General features: G+C 50.1%; 1 protein-coding gene and 1 pseudogene across 7 annotated transcripts in view; one reads left to right on the top strand and one right to left on the bottom strand.

Annotated features, from left to right (window-relative positions):
* Positions 1 to 16,291, bottom strand: part of CIITA (class II major histocompatibility complex transactivator) — a 56,338-nt gene extending 40,047 nt beyond the window's left edge. For 2 of the 6 annotated variants that reach the window (XM_043914305.1, XM_043914306.1), the window contains exon 1: positions 15,834 to 16,291. In XM_043914305.1, the coding sequence (XP_043770240.1) occupies positions 15,834 to 16,116 (283 nt within the window). In that variant the 5' untranslated portion in view covers positions 16,117 to 16,291. Of the gene's footprint in view, positions 1 to 3,862; positions 3,959 to 5,522; positions 6,157 to 15,833 lie in introns of those variants that run through there. The other 4 variants (XM_043914304.1, XM_043914307.1, XM_043914308.1 and 1 more) reach the window with 4 other exon arrangements.
* Positions 1,912 to 20,906, top strand: LOC122701389 (annotated as a pseudogene). The gene is made up of 2 exons (XR_006343059.1): positions 1,912 to 1,916; positions 19,684 to 20,906. The product of XR_006343059.1 is annotated as a glyceraldehyde-3-phosphate dehydrogenase-like (transcript).
* The last annotated feature ends 192 nt before the right edge of the window (positions 20,907 to 21,098 follow it).

Raw genomic sequence — 21,098 nt, 5'->3', positions numbered from 1 at the left:
TCCAGACTCTGCATTTCTATAACCTTTCTACTTCTTCTCAGCTGGAAACCCTGGAGTCAGATTGGTCCCCAATTCCTACATATTTCCTTCCAAATTCCCTCAGCACAGCCCCTTGACCTAGTACCCCACCCCCCTCCCGGCCTAGATTGTTACAAGAGTTACTAGGTCTTTCTACTAACCCAAAGTCTCCCAAACTTCAAGCATTCACCTGCCTCCTTTACAATTTTTTGGTCATATCTGCACACCACCTGTTGTATAATTTACCTAAGCATTTTCCTTAAATCAACATTAAAAAATCCCAAACATTTATTTTAAAAGAAAATTTTCTGGAATTGAAAGTAGAAATGCAAATGGCTAGGTGCATGCAAAAGTTTGCAACCGCACTATTCACAAAAGACAAAAGATGGGAACAACTCAAGAGTCCATTGACAGATGAATGGATAAGGAAAATGGCCACACACTGGAATAGTATGCAGCCAGAACAAGGAATGAAGTTCTGACACGTGCTACAACAGGGTTGAAACTTCAAGATGTTATGCTAAGTGAAAAAAGCCAGACATAAGAGAACAAATATTGTATTAATATAACTCCACTTATATGAGGCACCTGGAGTAGTCAAATTCATAGAAACAAAAAATAGAATGGTGGGGACTTGCCTAGTGGTCCAGTGGTTAAGAATCCACATTGCAAGGCAGGGGATACAGTTCCTCAATCCCTGGTTGAGGAACTAAGATCTGACATGCTACAAAGAAAGTAAACCCGTGGGCAGCATCTATGGAGTCCAAGTGCTTTGGAACTTTTATGCCACAGCTGGAGACTCCATGTTCTGCATCCCCTGCATGCCACAACTAAGACTCGACACAGACAAATAAATAAATATTTTAAAAAAAAATAGAAGGGTGGTTACCAGGGGCTGGGGGCAAGGGAAGAATGGGGAGTTAGTGCTTAACAGGGACAGAGTTTCAGTTTGGACCATGAAAAAGTTTGGGAGACGGATGGTGGTGATGGCGGCACAACATTATGAACATACTTTATGCCACTGAATTGTACATTTCAAAATGATTTTCTTGGTAAATTTTATGTTTAAAAAAGAAGAAAACTTTCTATGGCTACCTTGCATGAAAAACAAAAAGAAAAAGCAAAACCACTATCTCACTTGCCACTGAAAACAAAACACTATCAAATTAATGTCAGCTGCCCTTCCACTTTGTTAAAAAGAAACATTAGTTTTAGACTGCCACTAACATACCTACTCAGGCTTTCCTGGTGGCTCAGACAGTAAAGAATCAACCTGCAATGCAGGAGACCTGGGTTCGATCCCTGGGTTGGGAAGATCCCCTGGAGGGGGACATGGCAACCCACTCCAATATTCTTGCCTGGAGAATCCCCATGGACAGAGGAGCCTGGCGGGCTATAGTCCATGGGGTCACAAAGAGTCAGACATGACTGAACAACTAAGCCCAGCACAGCAACATGCCTACTCACAAAACAGGAGGATTAAAAGAGAAACGGAAAAGCACCGATGTCTTTCCTATGAGAACCAGTGTCAGTCAAGATCTCTCTTGAGAACTGTCTTTGGATCATGGATCACCTGCAGATTCCCTGGTGGTTCAGCGGTAAAGAATCTGCCTGCCAATACAGGAGACGCAGGTTTGATCCCTAAGCTGGGAAGATCCCCTGGAGAAGGAAATGGCAACCCACTCCAGTATTCTTGACTGGGAAATCCCATGGACAGAGGAGCCTGGTGGGCTACAGTCCATGGGGTCACAAAGAGTCAGACACGACTCAGTGACTAAACAACGGACCACATATGTGTCAAAGCCTGTGGGGACACGGGGGGTGTGAGCCCATGATGACCTCTCAGATCTCTCTATACAATCCGGCTAGAATCTGTGAGGGTTACACCTGGCACATGTGTATTCAAAGTGGTCTTGTGCAAGGCAGGAAATCATCAGGAAAGCACTCATATCTTATCCATCTTGTAGATGCTTCTTGGAAGGGGAAGTCACTTACCCAGGGGGACTGATGCCAAGTCTGAAACCCAAGTCTGTGAGCTTCACCCTCTTCCTCAGGCCACCGCCCCCCCCAGTCACCCAAGACAGACCCCTGGCCTTGGAGCAGGGCACCTGTGCTAACCTTCTGATTCTACTCTTCACAAGGTACTAGATGCCAGGTCCCTGCCATCAGACTTTGCTGTATCAACAAGCCTCCCTCTGACTATCCAGGCCCCACCCTGCATTTGTGTAGGCTCATGCCTTTGCCCAGGTACTGGATGGGCTCTCAGGGGACCTGGATTCAAATTCTGAGTCTGATAACAACCTGGCCATGGGGTCTTTGACAAAACTCCTAGGGAAGTCCCTAGAGGTTTGTTAACATGGAGAAGGTACAGCGGTTGGACCACATCAGTGCCTTTCAACGTATGTATGACCACTGGGCCCCTGAGATAGGAAAAACACACACCACACATCACACACACACACACACCCCCATAGCCGGTCAATCTGCTATTGGGAGCCCCACCACACATCACACACACACACACACACACACCCACCCACCCACCTACCTGCCCATAGCTGGTCAACCTGCTATTGGGAGCCCCAGGGCAGACCCAGCCAATGGGCTCTGGGGGCGTGGTCTGGGAACCCGCCCTCTAAACAGCCGCCCCCATCCCCTCCACCCTCCTCCCGCGGGTGATTCCCACGTGTGGGAAGCCTCGGAGCCTCTGGCTCAGTTGTCTTTAGGACCCTTCCCTCCATATTCTGGGACCTTGGAGACCAGGTCCTTGCCTAAGGCAGACTGGGATTTAGAAAGTGGTTTGCTGGGGTCTCATCTTCTCCTTCATCTCCACCGGCCCTCAAGCAAGAAGCACTAATTTCTTTAGCCTTCTGACTGGCTGGGAATGGCATTTCTTTGGGGGGAGCGGGGAGGGGAGAGCAGGGAGGCCTATCAGTGTAAGACGTCTTGCCAGATTTAGGAACACCCGGCTGCAACGGGAGGTGGGGCACTTCTGTCTCCTCCCATGTGTCACCTAGGGTGGAGAGAGGCTGCGGGACTCAAGGGAAAACCGCGGGCATTAAGGGTCCCAGACAGAGCTAGGCGTGGTGGCTCCAATTCTGATGTTCTGGACCCCGGGGAGCCCCACCCCAAGCCGTCTCCTGGGGGCCCTTAGTTTCTCTTCTTAGAGGACGTGGCTTAGGACCCCAACTTGCCATAGAGATGCCAACGGTCAAGCACAGTCCGGGAATGCCCCTGCCCCCAAAGATGCTAAAAGAGAAGTGAGGATCCTTCCAATCCGCTGGTTAAAGGTCTCCTCATAGACCCCCTGCCCCTCTAGCACTGGGGACCCCACTAAGAGGGCCGGGTACCCAGATTCCAGAGTCAGAGCGGGAACGTGACTCAAGAGGGAAACTGAGGCTCAAACAAGTGCAGCCCGGGTCCTAGGTCTCCGGGTGGAAGGGAAGCCTGTGATTCCCTCCCGTGCCCCCGCGCGCATCTTCGGATTCCAGGACGCTCAGCCAGTGTGGCTACCCAGCGTCTGGCCGCGCGCTAGCCTGCTCTGAGCGCCTCTTCTCCGTCCCCGTGTCTCTGCAGACGCTCCCCTTCCCACCGGCTCTCCCTGCTGCGGCCCCTGGGCCCCGGTGCGCTGGGCAAAGCAGCCCAGCTCCAGGGTCTCCACTCCCATTTCCTGCGTAGAATCCTTCCAGGGATGCCGGAGATGAGGGGTTTTCTGAGTGTGCACTCTGCACATTTACCGTCCCCCGGCTTCCAGCCTTGCTGTGTGACCTCGGGCAAGTAGCTACCAGTCTCTGAACTCTATTCCCAGCCCCACCTCGGGGGCCGCAGAGGGGCCTTGGGTTACCTGCTGCTGGTCCCCAGAACTCCTGCACGCGCTGCCTTCTGCTTCTGCCTCCTGCCAGCTCTGGAGTTGAGCAAGGGCGGGGATGGGTAGTCGCTGGGCCACCTCCCCTCCACCCCTTCGGGCCACCCCCCCCACCTCTGTGGCTGTCTTTTTTCTCTTTCACTTTCTCTCTGCACCACGGGGCTTGAGCCACCGAAGCTGGGGAGTAAGCAGACACCCAAGTCGCCCCTTGCTGCACCAACCACGTGGTTTCTCAGAAGCACCTAGTCCAGCCATCCACTGGAGCTCCAATCGGCCCCTAAAAATAGCCAGTGTTTGCTTTGGCGAGGTAGCCTGCCCTTAGTCATTTGAAACACAAGCCCTGGTTAGGAGGAAGCTGGCTCCCTTTCTCTCTACTTCAGCCCCACCTTGAAACTGACAAGCCATCCCTGCAGGCCACTGGGACTAGCTAGCCCAGCCACTCCCGAGAGATGCCGGCTACCCTGGAAGGCAGAGGAAATTCATCAGGGAAATTCACCCCGGGGAACCTTGATTCCCCCCCTCCCCGCCCCCCACCGCCACACACCTCCTGACAGCTTTCTTCCCTCCCTTCTTCTTCCACAGGTCCTGCACCCCTGCTCCATCCACCCTGAGGCCTTGGAGAGGTCACTTCCCTTCCCAGGCTTGGATTTCCTCATCTGGAATTGAGGAGGGAGCCTTCAAGGTGACTTCTGACCTCTCTCTCTCCTTAGAAAACTTCCCCTGCCCAAGCTCCCGCTGCTACCTTCAGAGCCGGCAAACGTCATCAGCCTGCAAGTTTGGAGGAAGCCAAGCATTTATTTCAGCAGCATCTGACCAAAGGTGTCTCACACTCTCAACCACACAACAAAGGCAACACCAATACTATTGGATTCCTGTGTGGATCTTCAGATCCTAAAATGCACTGGGCGGTGTGCTAGAACCTTGGATCGCTCACCTTGGTCTTGAAATAAAAGTTTCCCCCAATCCCATTTAACAGCTCAGGAAACAGCTCAGACTCAGGATAGACTGGGGACCCCGTGTTACTTAACAGCCAGCCAGGCAGCGCAGCTGGGGTTCAAGCTGCTTTCAGAGCTGATACCAGATGTCTGTACTCTGTTATCTCTCAGCATCTGTCCCCTGTCCCCCACTATTCCACAAAGCGCCAGCTGGAAATGAGAGAGAGGGTAGCATTGGTCCAGGTACCCGGATACTGCCCACCACGCTCAATGTCTAGACTAATGGGCTGACGCTGGCTTTGGTGTCCCTGCGTCCTGGGGATGGGGTGGGTCTGGCAGGGGTTCCACCGTTCAAGGGCACGCTTCAGTGTTTACCTGGCAGAGAGAGGACCTTGCGGTTGGCAGAGCCCAGCCACCAACACTGAGAGATGACGACACGCCCCCTGGAAGTCAGCCCTCTAGTACCCTTCAGGCTGATCAAGTCCTCTTACATTCCAGACACCTGAGTGAAACTGCAGGTCCCTCAGTGGAAGGAAGTGGCAAACCACCTCACTTCTTCCAAAAGCCCCAGCAGGCCAAAGACCCCCCTCCCGCCATCCTCACCCCCCAGTTCAGAGCCGTGTCTCCGTTTATTTGGGATGGCGGGACATCACTCTAAATTAAGAAGCATTCTCAGCCCCAATATCCCCCACCCGCCTTTTTACCTTGGGGCTCTGGCAGGTAGGACCCGGCAGGGCGTGGAGCCAGGCAACGCATGGTGCGGGAAACGCAGGGAGGCAGCAACTTCCGGACTCTGGCAGCCCCTCCTGGTGCCCACAGCCTGCCCAGCAATGTCTTCAGGTGCCCAGCTCAGGAGCAGGCAGCCTCATCTCTGGCCAGTCTCCCTACACCAGGTTAGGAGCCCGCCAAGACTAAGCAAACATGCAAAAGAAGCAAGTAAGGGACCAGCAGAAAATTCTCGCCTTACCAGGTGATCTGAGCTGCCAGATTTCTCTCACTAGGCACGCTCTAATTTGCCCACGCTCCCTTAAACACTCCCTTTGCCTGATGTTAATTTCAGTTCCCTGTTGTGGACCAAATGGGGTGATGACCGGGAAAGATAGTGAGTTGACTGTTGGAGGGTCTTCATCTTCAACACACCGTCATTCTGAAACGGTGTTGACCACAGTGGAACCACGCTGGTGCCAGTTGCCAATATATGCCATCTTCTGTAGGGTGGGACTAGGGCCAGAGCCTCACAGATGCCTTAAGACAAGCTGAAAGCCTCTGCTGAGTTCTGCAGGCTCCCTGGATTCCACTGCCATCCCCCACCCCACCCACACACCAAACTGCCCTGAATTTCCCCAGAAAAAGAATCATCCACTCATCATTCTTATTCCAAGACATTGGATCAAAATATAAATTACTTATTAGAAAGTGTTACCCCAAATATGATATATTTAGATGCACATAGTTTGGGGTACCAGATATATGCAGCAGAGCGACTATCACAGGAGAAAGTTAGTGTCTTTTCAAGGTTCTGCCCAGGCTTCTGGAAGCCTCCAGAAGAAAGTCTCAGTTTGGGGGCTAATGAACTTTTAACGCCTCTTCTAATGCATCATCAACCCATCTCACAGAGAGCAGCCCCCAGCTGCAAGCTGTCAGTAGACAGCAGTGTCTGGCCAGAATGCAATGACAATACTCTGCCCTCCTGTTTCATAGTTACCTTCTGTGTGTGGCATTCGTTTTTATTTATGTTGCATATAAACTTTCCTTGGGAAATAAAATTGAATGAAAAATGTGAGTAGTTTGGAAAAAACCAAAAAACCCAAACCTGTCGAGCTAATAGTAGTGTGCGTGTGTGCTAAGTCGCTTCAGTCATGTCCGACTCTGTGTGACCCCATGGACTGTAACCCACCAGGTTCCTCTGTCCATGGGATTCTCCAGGCAAGAATACTGGAGTGTGTTGCCATGCCCTCCTCCAGGGGATCTTCCCAACCCAGGGATCAAACCTGCATCACTTATGTCTCCTGCACATTGGCAGGTGGGTTCTTCACCACTAGCACCACCTGGGAAGCCCAGCGGTAGCGTGGAGGGCACAGAACAATCATGAGGTTGGTACCGAAATGAATGACGTTTTGGAAACAATGACTTCAGTGCCTCAAGCATTTTTGTGGAAAGAACACTGAATTGGGAATTTGCAACCCTGTGGTCCAGCCCCCACGGTTACTAGCAGATGGGTCACCTCGGACCCCTCACTTCCGTCGTGTGGGCCTCGGTTTCTCCGTGTGTGAAGCGAGGGCAATGATGCCTATATTTGTATGGTGATTATTTTCGAGGCAGTTTCTGCTTTCAGAAGTCCCAGGAGGGGAAGTAGGAAGACACGTGAGACTGTTGAGAGTCAATGTGAAACAGTCTTGTTCTGTTAGGCTAATAAAACAGACATGATGAGTATTAGAAATCCCGAGAAGTCTCAACTTCCTATGACTTGGCACGCCTGGCCGTTCCACAAGGACACCTCTGTTCTCAGAGGGAGCCAGCTCTGACGGCCGCGGCCACGGCAGCTCGGAACCAGCTCCGTGGCCGAGCCAAGCTTGGAACGAGAGTCCCCCGGGCCTGGGGTGCGCCTGTATGGGTGCTGTCATTTCTCACCTGGACTACCTGCTACCTGGTCTCTCCGTATCCTCCTTCGCCCGCCCCCACCCCAGACCCATGCTCTGTAAGACCCGACTCTGATCACGCCTGTGTCCACACAGGTTTCTGAGCTGGGAGGATGACACGTGCCAGCCTGCGTTTTGACTGATGACAGATGCCATCAACTGGTACCAGGAGGGCCTCGAATACGGAGCCAGGAGAGGAGCACCGTGGAGCCTCGCCAGGTGCCCAGGGAGGTCCGAATTCTAGCAGAGGCAGTGAAGATGAGGAGATGGGGCGCTGAGGTGAAGTGACAAGCCTCCAGGCCTGAGTGGACAGGCCTAGGAGGGGGCCAAAGGGTTAAGCCGGCGCCAGGGTCTCTCCCTATTAGAGCATCCAGCATGTCTGCTGAAGCTCCTCTTCAAAACTCCCCCAGAGGTGGTGACCATTCATTCTCTTGAGCCCAGGATGAAACCAATTCCCTCCTGACTGGGGCAGCCCTCTCAGTACCTGCCCTGGGCACCTGAATTTCTTTGTCTCAAGTCAGAATTCAGCATGACAAAGCTACAGGCAGAAGCATCGTTCAAGGTACCAGTCTGGGGTCCCCAGCCAAGCACAGAGGAGAGGAGATGAGGGGACTTAACCTTGCAGGTAGGATTAGCATCCCAGCGAGCTTACCATCCCCTGCGGCAACCTCTCCAAACAGACCTTGCTCAGCCCTACCTGCTTATCTCTGCTCAAGCAGCGTCCCCCACCCCAGCCCTCGTAGGACCACTCTCCTGCCTCCTCCTGTTGGACTGCATTTAAGTCATCCTTCAAGGCCCACCATCATCACCCTTCCAGCTAACAACAACCTTCTGCTTTCCTCTTTTTAGCAAACTTGCAGCCATGGATTTGGCAATACATCATGAACTTCCTATTTCATGAGTATGGCCCCCTGCTGCCTCTGATGAGGTCATAAAGTCCTTAATATCTGTCTTAATGCGTCTGACTTTCTTATTGAAATGACACAGGATGCCAAGATCGGTTGAGTGAATGGTTGGCGTTTGAATTTGATTAAGGCAGACAACCTCTAAATGGATGGAGGGTCCTTCTGTACTAGGTTGTATCTTTTCTTACCCTTGTTGGTGACCTGCCTCATTTCTAGCAGATGCTAAATAAATGCTTAAGGGAGAGCGAAGTAAGGATGTGAGAAAGCAAGGAAGAGAGATCAGACAAGACGTGGGGGAGTAGAGAGGAAAAAAAAGCTAATATGTAGGCAAATTAGGAGATCAAACCAGTTAATCCTAAAGGAAATCAACTCTGAATATTCATTGGAGGGACTGATGTTGAAGCTGAAGCTCCAATCCTTTGGCCACCTGATACAAAGAACCAACTCATTAGAAAAGACCCTGATGCTGGGAAAGACTGAAGGCAGGAGAAGGGGATGACAGAAGATGAGATGGTTGGATGGCATCACCGACTCGATGGACATGAGTTTGAGCAAACTCGGGGAGGTGGTGAAGCACAGAGAAGCCTGGCATGCTGCAGTTCATGGGTCACAAAGAGTTGGACACAACTTAGCGACTGAACAACATCAAGGCGAATTAGGCAGGTCAGAAGGTACCTGAGAACATAGACCTGTTCGTGGGTAAATAAGTGCATTGGTTGGTAGGAAGGTGGGTGAATAAGGTGATACATAAATATATGGGCAGTCAGAGAAATGAAATATTGATAAGTCGATAGAATTAGATAGTAGTTGTAAGTTGATGAATTGATTAGTAGATATTAGTATGGTTGGTGCTTCCCGGGTAGCACTAGTTGGTAAGGAAGCCACCTGCCAATGCAGGAGATGTAGGACATGAAGGTTTGGTCCCTGGGTTGGGAAGACTCCCGGGAGGAGGGCATGGCAACCCACTCCAGTATTCTTGCCTGGAGAATCCCATGGACAGAGGAGCCTGGTGGGCTACAGTCCATGGGGTCACAAAGAGTCAGACACAACTGAAGTGACTAAGCCCGCACAGTAGGCGGTTGGGTAGACCAGGAAAGTTTGAGAAAAGGCAGCTGGAGAGACCAATAATGGTAAAGTAAGGACACAGGTGAGCTGCTCAAGGTAACAACAAAGAACAGAAACCATCCCTGGCTGAGTCAGGCGCCAGACTGGGAGCCGAGCCGAATATAGAACAGGCCCCTGGTCAACCCCGGGAAAACCCATGGGGACTTGCCAACTTCCGGTTGCAGGTGTTTCTACTTCTGCGGCTCATGTGGGTGAAGGTGAAGTAAGTCTGGCTGGCTGGGAAGCCACTCCAGGTGAAAAGCAAGTGGTCCTTGCCAACACATCTCCTTCCAGGTGTCAGAGGAGACTCGCTTCTCAGGGATCAGAGCAGGAACGAGGTTGGGGAGGGAAGAGAGGGAGAAAGAAGGGAGCGTGCAGCCTTCCCCCTCTCTGGGTCTTGGCTCTGGCGACTCTCATCCTAAGGACCAGATGGGGAAGGAAGTGGCAGGAAGAACTTAGCAGTCTAGGGTATGTCCCTCCCTTTCCAATAAATCAGGCAACATCCAAGAAGGAGTCTTTTTTCTGCGTTTCCTAGATCAGGGTTCTCATGGGCAAAACTACCGCATTGTGAAAACACAGAGTGACAAAACAGTGAAGGAAAGCCAAAGGAAACAGTAATATGTAAAGCCACGGCAGGAGTGTCCCGTAGCCTCTGAGAAGGCTCGCCCCAAGAGCACCGCTGCACCTCCATCCACAAACCTGAGGCCGGCTGGGTCTGACCTTGCCACCGGTCATCCTTCCATTCACTTTGAGTCTGTGGTTGCCCTGAATGCCACCCTGGAGGCTGACGAGTCTGAAGGAATGCGTGTGTTTTGGATGATGTCATTGAATTCTCGGAATAGCCACTCTGGATGCTAGTATCGCCTCCATTTTACAGATGGGGAAACCGAGGGATCCCAGGAAGGGATCGGCATCCTAGCCCTTGGAATCAAGGAGTCACAGCTGGCACCGAGGCTGTCTGAGGCCACAGCCTATGTGCTTAACCAATGTGCCAGCTTGAGGATGGGAGTCACATTAACTCTCAGATGCACATAGCGGCCACACGCTCAGCACTGGAGTAGGTGTCTAGATGTGATATGGAGCCCCCAATGAGACTGCAGACTCAACTCCCTGGTTTATCCTCCCCCCGTCCAATGCAGGAGATGTAAGAGATGCAGGTTCAATCCCTGGGTCAGGAAGATCCCCTGCAGAAGGAAATGGCAACCCACTCCAGTATTCTTGCCTGGGACAGTTCCTCCAGTATAGAGGAGCCTGGCGGGCTCGTGTGGGTCCACGGGGTCGCAAAGAGTCCGACACAACCGAAGCGACTAAGCACGCATGCGTGAGTGACTGAGCACACCACAATATGTATGTGTCTGACATTCCTAGGGTTATCTGTCTGATGCCAAGCACTTCCTGGGATGGTTTCTCAGCTACCATCTCATTGAACCCTTGCTATGACCCTGGGAGGTTTATATCATCACTCCCGTTTTAGTGATGAAAAAACTGACAGTCAGAGTGGTTCAGACACGTGGCCGAGGATACACAGTTTGTAAGCAGCAGGGCATGGCCGCAGACCTAGAGCTGTTCGGCTTCCGGCCTAGTTCTCCTTCCGTCACTGCCACGCTACCTCTGTCTTCTCTGGCCTCTGACTGTCCTCCAGGGCTTGTCACTCACTGTCCCCAGTCAAGCAGCTGAGTTCTGCCCAGACTCTTGGGACTCCTCCGAGCTTGCCAGGGGCTGGATGACATATGCTGTTCTGTGCAGCAGAGCCAACCCCCAAAGATGGGCTTCCTGCACAATTGCAGCTGAAGCATTATCAATCATATCCAAAGGTGACTTCTGAATCATCAGGCTGGTTTCAGTTTGAAGATGGTCAGCCTGCTTCGGGTAGACTTACGGTATCCCTTTGGGTTATTCAAAAGAGGCAGCCAACCAGAAAATGCAACGAGTGATCTGGGCCCATGAGATCTAATAGCCACCTCTCCCCAGGCCATGATCGAGGCAACCACTCACCTCCCTGTGCCTCAGCGTACTCATCTGTAGAGTGAGAGTAATGGTAAACACGAGCCATCCACACTCTCATCCGTCTCCCCATCCACCCGTCACCCAGCCACCTACCCACCCACCCACTCATCACCCATCCACCTGTGCACCTACCCATCAACCATTCACCTATCCTCCCCCCTATACACCCACCCACCATCCATCCATCCACCTAACCACCTACCCATCAACCATTCACCTATGCCCCCACCCACACCCCCATCCACTCATCACCCAGCCACCTACCCACCTACCCTCCCATCACCCATCCACCTATCCACTTCCCTACCCACCCACCCATCCATCCATCCATCCATCCATCCCATCCACCTACCTGCCTATCAACCATTCACCTATGCCCCCACCCACCCATCACCCAACCACCTACCCACCCACCACTCATCACCCAGCCACCTACGCACCTACCCTTCAACCATTCATCTACCCACCCACCCACCCATCCATCTACCTACCATCCAGTAGTCTAATATTCAACAGACACATATTGCACACCTATCCAGGCATTATATTAAGTATTTGGGATACATCTGTGATAAAAGCATAGATCCCTCCCCACAGGGTGCTTATTTTCCAGTGAGAGAGTCAGACAATAGGCAGCAAACAAAGGAACCTCCCTGGGGGTCCAGTGGTTAGGACTCTGTGCTCACATTGCCAAGGGCCCGGGTTCAGTCCCTGGTCGGAGAACTAAAATCCCACAAGCCCGTGCAGCTTGACTAAATAAATAATCAAACAACAAACATAATACAAAAGTAAAGTGTATTGAAGGTAAACACGTCAGTGTGGGGAGTGGTACTCAGAGTGTGGAGGGGGAGTTGCAAATTTAAATAGGATGATCAGGGTAGGCCTCCCTGAGAAGGTGACATTTGAGCAAAGAGCTAAAGGATTCAAGGAGGTTGGCCCAGAGGCTATCTGGAGAAAAGAGTGTTCAGATGGAAGCAACAGCATGTGCAGAGGTCCTGTGGCAGGGAGTGTGCCTGGCCTGTCCCAGGGACCCCAAGGATACCAGCATGGCTGGAGAAGATAAGACGGCAGGAGTATAGGGTGGGACCAAAGCAGGGATGAAGCCAGATCTTGAAGGGCTTCATGGGAATCGACCGGGTTTAGCTTTCCTCTGAGTGACACGAGAAGCCAGTATGGGGCAGCAGAGGGTGAAGATCACGATAGGGTTGTAGAGAGAGTTACAAAAACTTCACACTCTGATTTCCTTTTCTGAAGCCCCGTTGAAATTCAAAGTCAGTGCCCTTTATTTATACAAACCATACACTTCTCCTCCCCCTGTTCTCCTTGTCCCCGTCGGAAGACTGCTCCCTTCCCGTGCCCCCTAGCTGCATCCCTGCCCGTAGTCCTTACAGCTGGAGTCTCACAGGCCTGGGAGGAGCTGGCCTGGAACAGGATGGCGGGGGAGCAAAAACGGTAAGGAAGCAATTTATCCTTCCTTGTCTCCCAGCCTCCTGAAGACCGCACGGAGCTCAGTTCCCTTTCTAGAGTCACACGGCATCAGAAATAAATATATTACACCCCCTGGGAGGAAACGGAGTTTAATAACAGGAACCAGCGAGAGGGAGGGGCAGAGGTGTGGGCAGCCAGAGGAGTGGAGGAAGCTGCCGTTTGCAGGGGGTGTGTCAAGGAGAGAGGAAGGCCTTGACATCCACAGAAGTTGGCATCTGCACCTACATCAAGACTGCATAGCCTATGTGTGTTCTGTTCAGTTTCTTTCATCTGCATCTTACAGTTTTCAGAGTACAGGTCTTTTGCCTCCTTCCATAGGTTTATTCCCGGGTATTTTATTCATTTTCATGTGATGGTAAATAGGACTGTTCCTTTCATTTCTCTTTCTGATCTTTCATTGTAGAGAAATGCAACAGGTTTCTGTGTGTTAATTCTGTAACCTGCAACTTTGCCAAATTCATTGATGAGCTCTAGTAGTTTTCTGGTAGCATCTTTAGGAGTGAAATGTACACGCTGCTGTATTTAAAATAGATAACGGACAAGGAAATCAACCCTGAATATTCCTTGGAAGGACGCTGCTGAAGCTGAAGCTCCAATACTTTGGCACCCTGATGCAAAGAGCCGACTCTTTGGAAAAGACCCTGATGCTGGGAAAGATTGAAGCAGAAGAAGAGGGCGGCAGAGGATGAGATAACCGTTAGATAGCATCACTGACTCAATGGACAAGGATTTGCACAGATTCCAGGAGATAGTGGAGGACAGAGGAGCCTGGTGTGCTGCAGTTCAAGGGGATGCAAAGAGTCAGATGTGACTTAGCAACAACAAGAACAACCTACAAGGACCTACTGTATGCCACAGGGAACTCTGCCCAATATTATGTAACAACTTAAGTGGGAAAGAAATCTGAAGAAAGAGTTCAGTTCAGTTCAGTTCAGTTCAGTTGCTCAGTTGTGTCCGACTCTTTGCAACCCCATGAATCGCAGCACGCCAGGCCTCCCTGTCCATCACCAACTCCCAGAGTCTACCCAGACCTATGTCCATCAAGTTGGTGATGCCATCCAGCCATCTCATCTTCTGTCATCCCCTTACATGTATATGTATCCCCAAGTCACTTTGCTGTATGCCTGAAGCTAACACAATATTGTAAAGCAACTATACTCCAATATAAAATAAAAAAGTTTTTAAAATGACCCCATAGGTGGCTTGCACTCCCATTAAGAAATCAGGGAGGTTATTCAGGTGACAGAGATGTCCCAGCCCCCCTGGGGTCTTTTAGGAGGGGGAGAGTAAATTATGTGTCCGAGGAACAGACAGAGATGATCGGGGTGAAAATTTGCCCAGGAAGACAGCCCACCCCTTGTAAACATGTATCTTGGCAGAAGAGTTGGAGAAATGCCTACACTGCCCTGGAGCCCATGGCAAAATCCTCAAGAGGCTGTTTAGCCCTTAAGACCAGACTGAGCCAAAAGTGTGTCTGCTTTCAAATCCAGCCTCAACACTTCCTGCTTGGGGACCGGAGTTGGTCACCTCTGGGCAATCTCTGTCTTTTCTCCCTGTGTAATATAAGGCTGTAGATCATTAAAGGGTTAGGGTGGATGTGAGAAAACCCGCTGGCTTAGGTGTGCCTGGCAAGCAACTAAATACTCAGTAAATGTGAATTGTGATTATATCAAGTTTCAAGTTACTCCAAAGCCTTAAAAGGACCAAGGACGAAAATGTATGACACCAGCTCATAAAATTGGAAAAGCACAGGTTTATGTAAAGAAGGCTGAAAAGTAAGTGTCTCTAGGAAGAATGTTTAGTGGGAATTCCCTGGTGGTCCAGTGGTTAGGACTCCACGCTTCCACAGCCTGGTCGGGGTGGGGGGGCGGCCTGGGTTTAACACACCAGGTTGGGGGAACTAAGATCCCGCGAGCTGCGTGGCAAGTCCAAAACTAAAAATTAAGAAGACTTTTGTTTGCAACAAAGTGAGAAGCTTCTTGCAAGTGGGAAGGAAGATCAAAAATGTTTGAGGAGCTAAGGATGCGAGTGGAAATGGTATGGCATAGGCTTTTTTCCCGCTTTAAGATGCATCAGGAGTTAGCAGTACCCTTTAAAAACAAGACACTCTCTCCCTCCAACCTGGTTGCTCTTCTGTCTCTCTCTCTCTCCCCTCTTTCTCTTTCTTCCTCCATCTCTCTCTTCTTTCCTCCCATCCTTCCTCCCTTCCTCCATCCTTCTGTCTACTTCCCTCTCTTTCTCTCCTCTCCCTCCTTCCCTTTCTCTCCCTCCCTGTCTTTCAGCTTCCCTCTCTCTCCATGACCCGGATGCACACACAGGCACGTGCACGCACATGCACGCACACACGCCCACACAAACCTGCACCCGTGCTTACACACATGCTCACACGCACATGTGCACACACAGTGATCTCTGCTCTCCAGCTCTTCAGCCCTTCCTCTCTGTGGCAACCTATGTCTTCAGCTTTGAGATACACTGATTGTGCCGGCATCCGTCTTGCCCACTTGCAGGCAGTGGCTGCTTTGTCCATCTGTGCCCTTCACCAGTGCCTTGCACGTGCCTAAGGTACCCAGGCAGCTCAGAGAGCGCACCCAGTGGGCATTTGGCTGCGTGCCTCCGGGACGGTTTACTTTTAAGCAGAGTGGGAAGCACGCTGTTCTGCCCATGCTCTCGGCATCCCAGCCTGAGCTCTCTAAGCACTAGCTGCTCCTGTCAGCTCAACCAGAGACCCTGATTCCTGTCCACTCTGCCTTCTCAGCTTGGGACAGAGACGAACATGAGGACCTCCCTTTCAGAGATTAGAAGGAAAAGCCCGGAGCTGCTGACAGCCAGGCATGGCTTCATGAGAAAAAAGGGATGGATGGCAACTTACCACCAGGGTCCTTGTAGCTGGGGTCCCTCTCGGCTGTGGGGGCCTGCAGCCCGCTCCAGATCCACCCCAAGAGGGCCAAGTCTGGGTCTCCTTTCTCCAGCAGGGTCAAGGAGATCTTCCTGGCCAGAGCCTCACCATCAGACTCATGGAGCAGGGCATAGTGGTACTCCCTGGAGAGGAGCTCTTCTGCCAGCAGGTTATCCAGAAGCGCCTGCACTTGGCTCGGCCGATGGCTAGAGAGCAACATCCGGACCTGAGTCAGGATGGTCTGGAAGTGATTCATGGTAGCGCTCAGATGCAGGGCAGCTCCCCTGGGCCAGCGCCTGGTATCTCTGCTCACCCAGCCTGTAGCATCCAAAACGTGAAGTGAAAATCAGGATGGGGGAACCTCTGCAGCTTATTCCTGCTAAGGAGGATTTCCTCATTTGCACGTTAGGCTGGGGTTGCCTGATGAATTGATGGAAGTGGGTTCTGGTCTTGATTTAAACCCATAGCTATGTGCATACCGTGTGTGTGTGTATGCCAAAGAAGCTCACGGCTTTGTGGATTCCTTTAGACCCAATCCAGTATTTACTAAGAGGAACAAGGCTTGCCTCTTTGAGGACCTATAAGGTGATAGGCTTTCTCGGATGTTGCATCATAACAAGAAGGCACTGGGGCATAGCAATTAAGCAGTTGGGTTTGGAGCCAGTCTGCTGGGTTCAAATCCCCAATTACTTGGTATTTGCAAGTTACTTAGCCTCTCCTTGCCTCCATTTCTCCATCTGAAAATGATACCAAGTCCAAGCTCACTCTGCTCATGGCAGGACAGGCCAGCGAATCCAAGAGGCGAGGTATTGAGGCAAGGAATAAATAAGGCTTTATTCCGAAAGCCTGACGGAGAAGATGGCAGACTAACGACTCAAAATAACCATCTTGTCCCGGTCTGGATGCCAGGGAGTTTTATGTATCAGAGATGGCAGGGAGGTGAGGAAACAAAGTAAAGAGGCCATTTAATCTTATAAGTATCTCCCAGAAGGGCAAGCCTCAGGCAGGAAGATGTGTTAATTTTTTCCTTCCTGCCATCTACAGGTGGACAGGGTTCTGAACAAAGGCATTTTAGTTTAACAGGCAGAGGGGCAGGATTCTCTGAGGCAGGCCATTATGTGTCATTATGATAACAAAAGCAGCTAAAGAGATCTTGCAAGGAAAAGTCAAAATCGACTCTTCCCTGTTACCAAAAACATGGAGTGATAATAATAGTATTTACATCTTAGAGTTGTAGGGGGGAATAAGTGAGATAACGCCTAGAGAGTACCTAGCACATCGTCCACAACTTGATAATAATTCAATAAATTTGAATTTGATAAATATGAACCATTATGATTATTGATTAATCATGTAAACAATTGTGTCACCTTGGGCTCAGCCTCATTAAACCTCAGTCCCTTCCTCTGAAAAATCTCCGGGTAAAAGTAATTCAATCTCATCAAGTTTTCTTGAGGATTAAAAGAGATAGTATGTATAAGGGGCTTAGTGCTGATCCTAATGAGCACTTCACGAAAATTGACTATATACTAATATTATCCCCAATTAATAACAAGGAAAGCAAGCTTTGCATACAAGCCAGTCTATTGTAGGATTCTACCCTGAAAAACCTCAACCCCCGCTTTCTTATATCATAGCTGATTGCTCTTCTAGAAACACACTGTGACTTTGTTTCCTTTCCTGGTCTCATTTTACCATCTCTCAGATGGGACCATTTGCATTGTTCATTTCAATGAGACAAATAGGGATTTCCACTTCCAGTATGGGTAAGAGTTCCTATCTAACCAACACTAGCACAATGACAACTATAAACTCTGATGGTGGGAGGCAGAGGAAAGTATAAAAAACAACTACCTGAAGGCCCCGGGGAGCATTCAGAGCAGGCAGACCCCGGACAGGAGTCAATATGTGGAAGACAAGAATATCAGTGGTGAATTCCCAGCTCATGAGTTTAGCTCAAGGAGGTCTCAGTTTGTGCTCTGCGGGCAAGTAAAATTCTGTTTGGAAAAAAAAAAGTTTTACTGCCCCGAATAACCAGAGGACAAAATTTGAGATAACAATAGTTGCTAGAAAGTGGGAGTAGAAATTCCAAGAAGGAGAGAGATAGAGAGAAGCTGCTCCAAATTCTGGGTATAAACTGTCCAAATGTGTGGTTGACCTCTGAACCCTGCATTCACGGCTCATTCAAGTTCTTGTTCATTCATGCATTCACGGGCGACTCCAAACAGCTCAACTAAGGCTAAAGGAACTGGGCTGAAACTTGAGTTGTAACCTACCATGGGGGTTGTGTTGCGGGCGGGAGAGATAGGAGCCTGCTGAAACAGCAGCAACAACAAAATTAACCCTGTTCAGATTATAACGCAATCCAGTGTTTACTGTAGGGTATGCAGTTAGAGAAGGCGAGGTTCAGGAAAAGAACAAGAGCAGCACTTTACAGGAACAGATCACCTTTAATGAGGCAAGAAGGGGCAGCAGTCAGATTAGTGAGCTGCTGCCCTAACCCAGGAAAAGAGCAAGTATATACAGGCATATACGTGGAAATCTACTGTCTTAAGGGGGCCTGTTCTTCTCCAAGGTTGTTCGGAGTAGTTATCTCTTAAACGGCTGGGGCAAGGAATTCTGGAGATCAGCCAAAGGGTGGGACTGGCTGGGACTGGGTGTAATCAACCTTAATGTCCATTTTTTTTCTTCAGGTGAGAGAGTTCTTTGTTTTGCATAGAATGGTGGGGAGGACCCAGAGGGGAGTTTTAACTCCAGGCTATTTTGAGCCACGTAACTTTCCTTCATTTACCACATATTGTGATGGGCTGTACATATCCAAAATTACCTGACTATAAAGGGATAGGAAAAAGGGACCCATTCTCAGGAGAAAAGGACAATCAATGGAAATTGACCCCCAGATGACCCAGATGTTGAAATTAGCAGACAAGGATTTTTTAAAAATCTTTTTATTTTTACTTTTTAAAATCTTTCTATTTTTCAAGTCTTTACTGACTTTGGTACAATATTGCTTCTGTTTTATGTTTTGGTTTTTTGGGCCCCAAGGCATGTGGTTTTTGGGGCCCTGAGGCATTGCTCCCTGACCAGGGATTGAATTTGTACCCCATGCATTGAAAGGCGGTATCTTAAACCACTGGGCTGCCAGGGAAGTCCTAAGACAAGGATTTGTTAAAGCAATGACTCTAACCATGAATGAAATAGACATAAAGGGTGCCAAGGAAAACATGCTCATGAAAATAAAAAAATAGAAACTTTCGGCAGAAAAACAGAAACTACTGAAAATTACCAAATGGAAATGATCAAAGTGAAAATTACAATGTATGAAAATTTAAAAGTCTTTGGATTGGATTAATGGCAAAAAGGGGATAACAGAAGAAACCTTAAATTGTCACAATAGAGATTATTTGATCTGAAGAACAGAGAGAAAAAGATTGAAAAAGAAAAGAGCTTCAAGGATCTGTGGGACAGTGTCAAAAGGTCCAACCTATACATACTTAGAATGACAGAAGAAGTGAGAGAATGGGGTAGAAAAAAGTTTGAAGAAATAAAGCCCCACATTTCTCACTTTGGTGAAAAATAAACAGCATGAAAACCATGAAGCTCAGCAAGACAAATACAAGGAAATCCACACGTAGGCACATCATAGTCAAACAACTGAAAACTGAAGATAAGGAGAAATCTGTGAAAGGAGCCAGATCAAAAGAACACATTACAGGGACTTCCCTGGTGGCCCAGCGGTTAAGACTCTATACTGCCGGCTCTCTGCTCCTGCCCGTTCGACAGATAGCCGTAACTTTCGTGCTGTGCCAGCCGCATCTCTGAGACAAGATGGTGAAGGTTGGAGTGAACGGATTCGGCCGCATCGGGCGCCTGGTCACCAGGGCTGCTTTTAATTCTGGCAAAGTGGACATCGTCGCCATCAATGACCCCTTCATTGACCTTCACTACATGGTCTACATGTTCCAGTATGATTCCACCCACGGCAAGTTCCACGGCACAGTCAAGGCGGAGAACGGGAAGCTCGTCATCAATGGAAAGGCCATCACCATCTTCCAGGAGCGAGATCCCGCCAACATCAAGTGGGGTGATGCTGGTGCTGAGTACGTGGTGGAGTCCACTGGGGTCTTCACTACCATGGAGAAGGCTGGGGCTCACTTGAAGGGTGGCGCCAAGAGGGTCATCATCTCTGCGCCTTCTGCTGATGCCCCCATGTTTGTGATGGGCGTGAACCACGAGAAGTATAACAACACCCTCAAGATTGTCAGCAATGCCTCCTGCACCACCAACTGCTTGGCCCCCCTGGCCAAGGTCATTCATGATCACTTCGGCATCGTGGAGGGACTCATGACCACCGTCCATGCCATCACTGCCACCCAGAAGACCGTGGATGGCCCCTCCGGGAAGCTGTGGCGTGATGGCCGAGGGGCTGCCCAGAACATCATCCCTGCTTCTACTGGCGCTGCCAAGGCCGTGGGCAAGGTCATCCCTGAGCTCAACAGGAAGCTCACTGGCATGGCCTTCCGTGTGCCTACCCCCAACGTGTCCGTTGTGGATCTGACCTGCCGCCTGGAGAAACCTGCCAAGTATGATGAGATCAAGAAGGTGGTGAAGCAGGCGTCAGAGGGCCCTCTGAAGGGCATTCTAGGCTACACTGAGGACCAGGTGTCTCCTGCGACTTCAACAGCGACACTCACTCTTCTACCTTCAATGCTGGAGCTGGTATTGCCCTCAATGACCACTTTGTCAAGCTCATTTCCTGGTACGACAATGAATTCGGCTACAGCAACAGGGTGGTGGACCTCATGGTCCACATGGCCTCCAAGGAGTAAGGTCCCGGAAGCCCCAGCCCCAGCAGGAGCACAAGAGGAAGAGAGAGTTCCTCAGCTGCTGGGGAGTCCTTGCCCCACCTCGATCCTCCACCACACGGAGAATCTCCCGACCTCCACAGTTTCCATCCCCAAGGCCCTGAGGAAGGGGAGGGGCTTAGGGAGCCCTGCCTTGTCGTGTACCATCAATAAAAGTACCCTAGACCCAAAAAAAAAAAAAGGAAAAAAAAAAAAAAGACTCTATACTGCCAATGCAGGGGGTGCAGGTTTAATCCCTGATCAGGGATCTAAGATCCCACATGCCACACAGCACAGCCAAAAGATAAAAAAACAAAACAAGAACACATTACAGGAGGCACATGAATCATCACTGACTTCTCAATAGACATTATGGACACCAGAAGACAGTGGA

Source organism: Cervus elaphus, chromosome 10 (genome assembly GCF_910594005.1).
Source record: "Cervus elaphus chromosome 10, mCerEla1.1, whole genome shotgun sequence".
Lineage (NCBI taxonomy): Eukaryota > Metazoa > Chordata > Mammalia > Artiodactyla > Cervidae > Cervus > Cervus elaphus.
The sequence above is the reverse complement of the archived record's forward strand: the minus strand, read 5'-3'. Positions and strand labels throughout refer to the sequence as shown.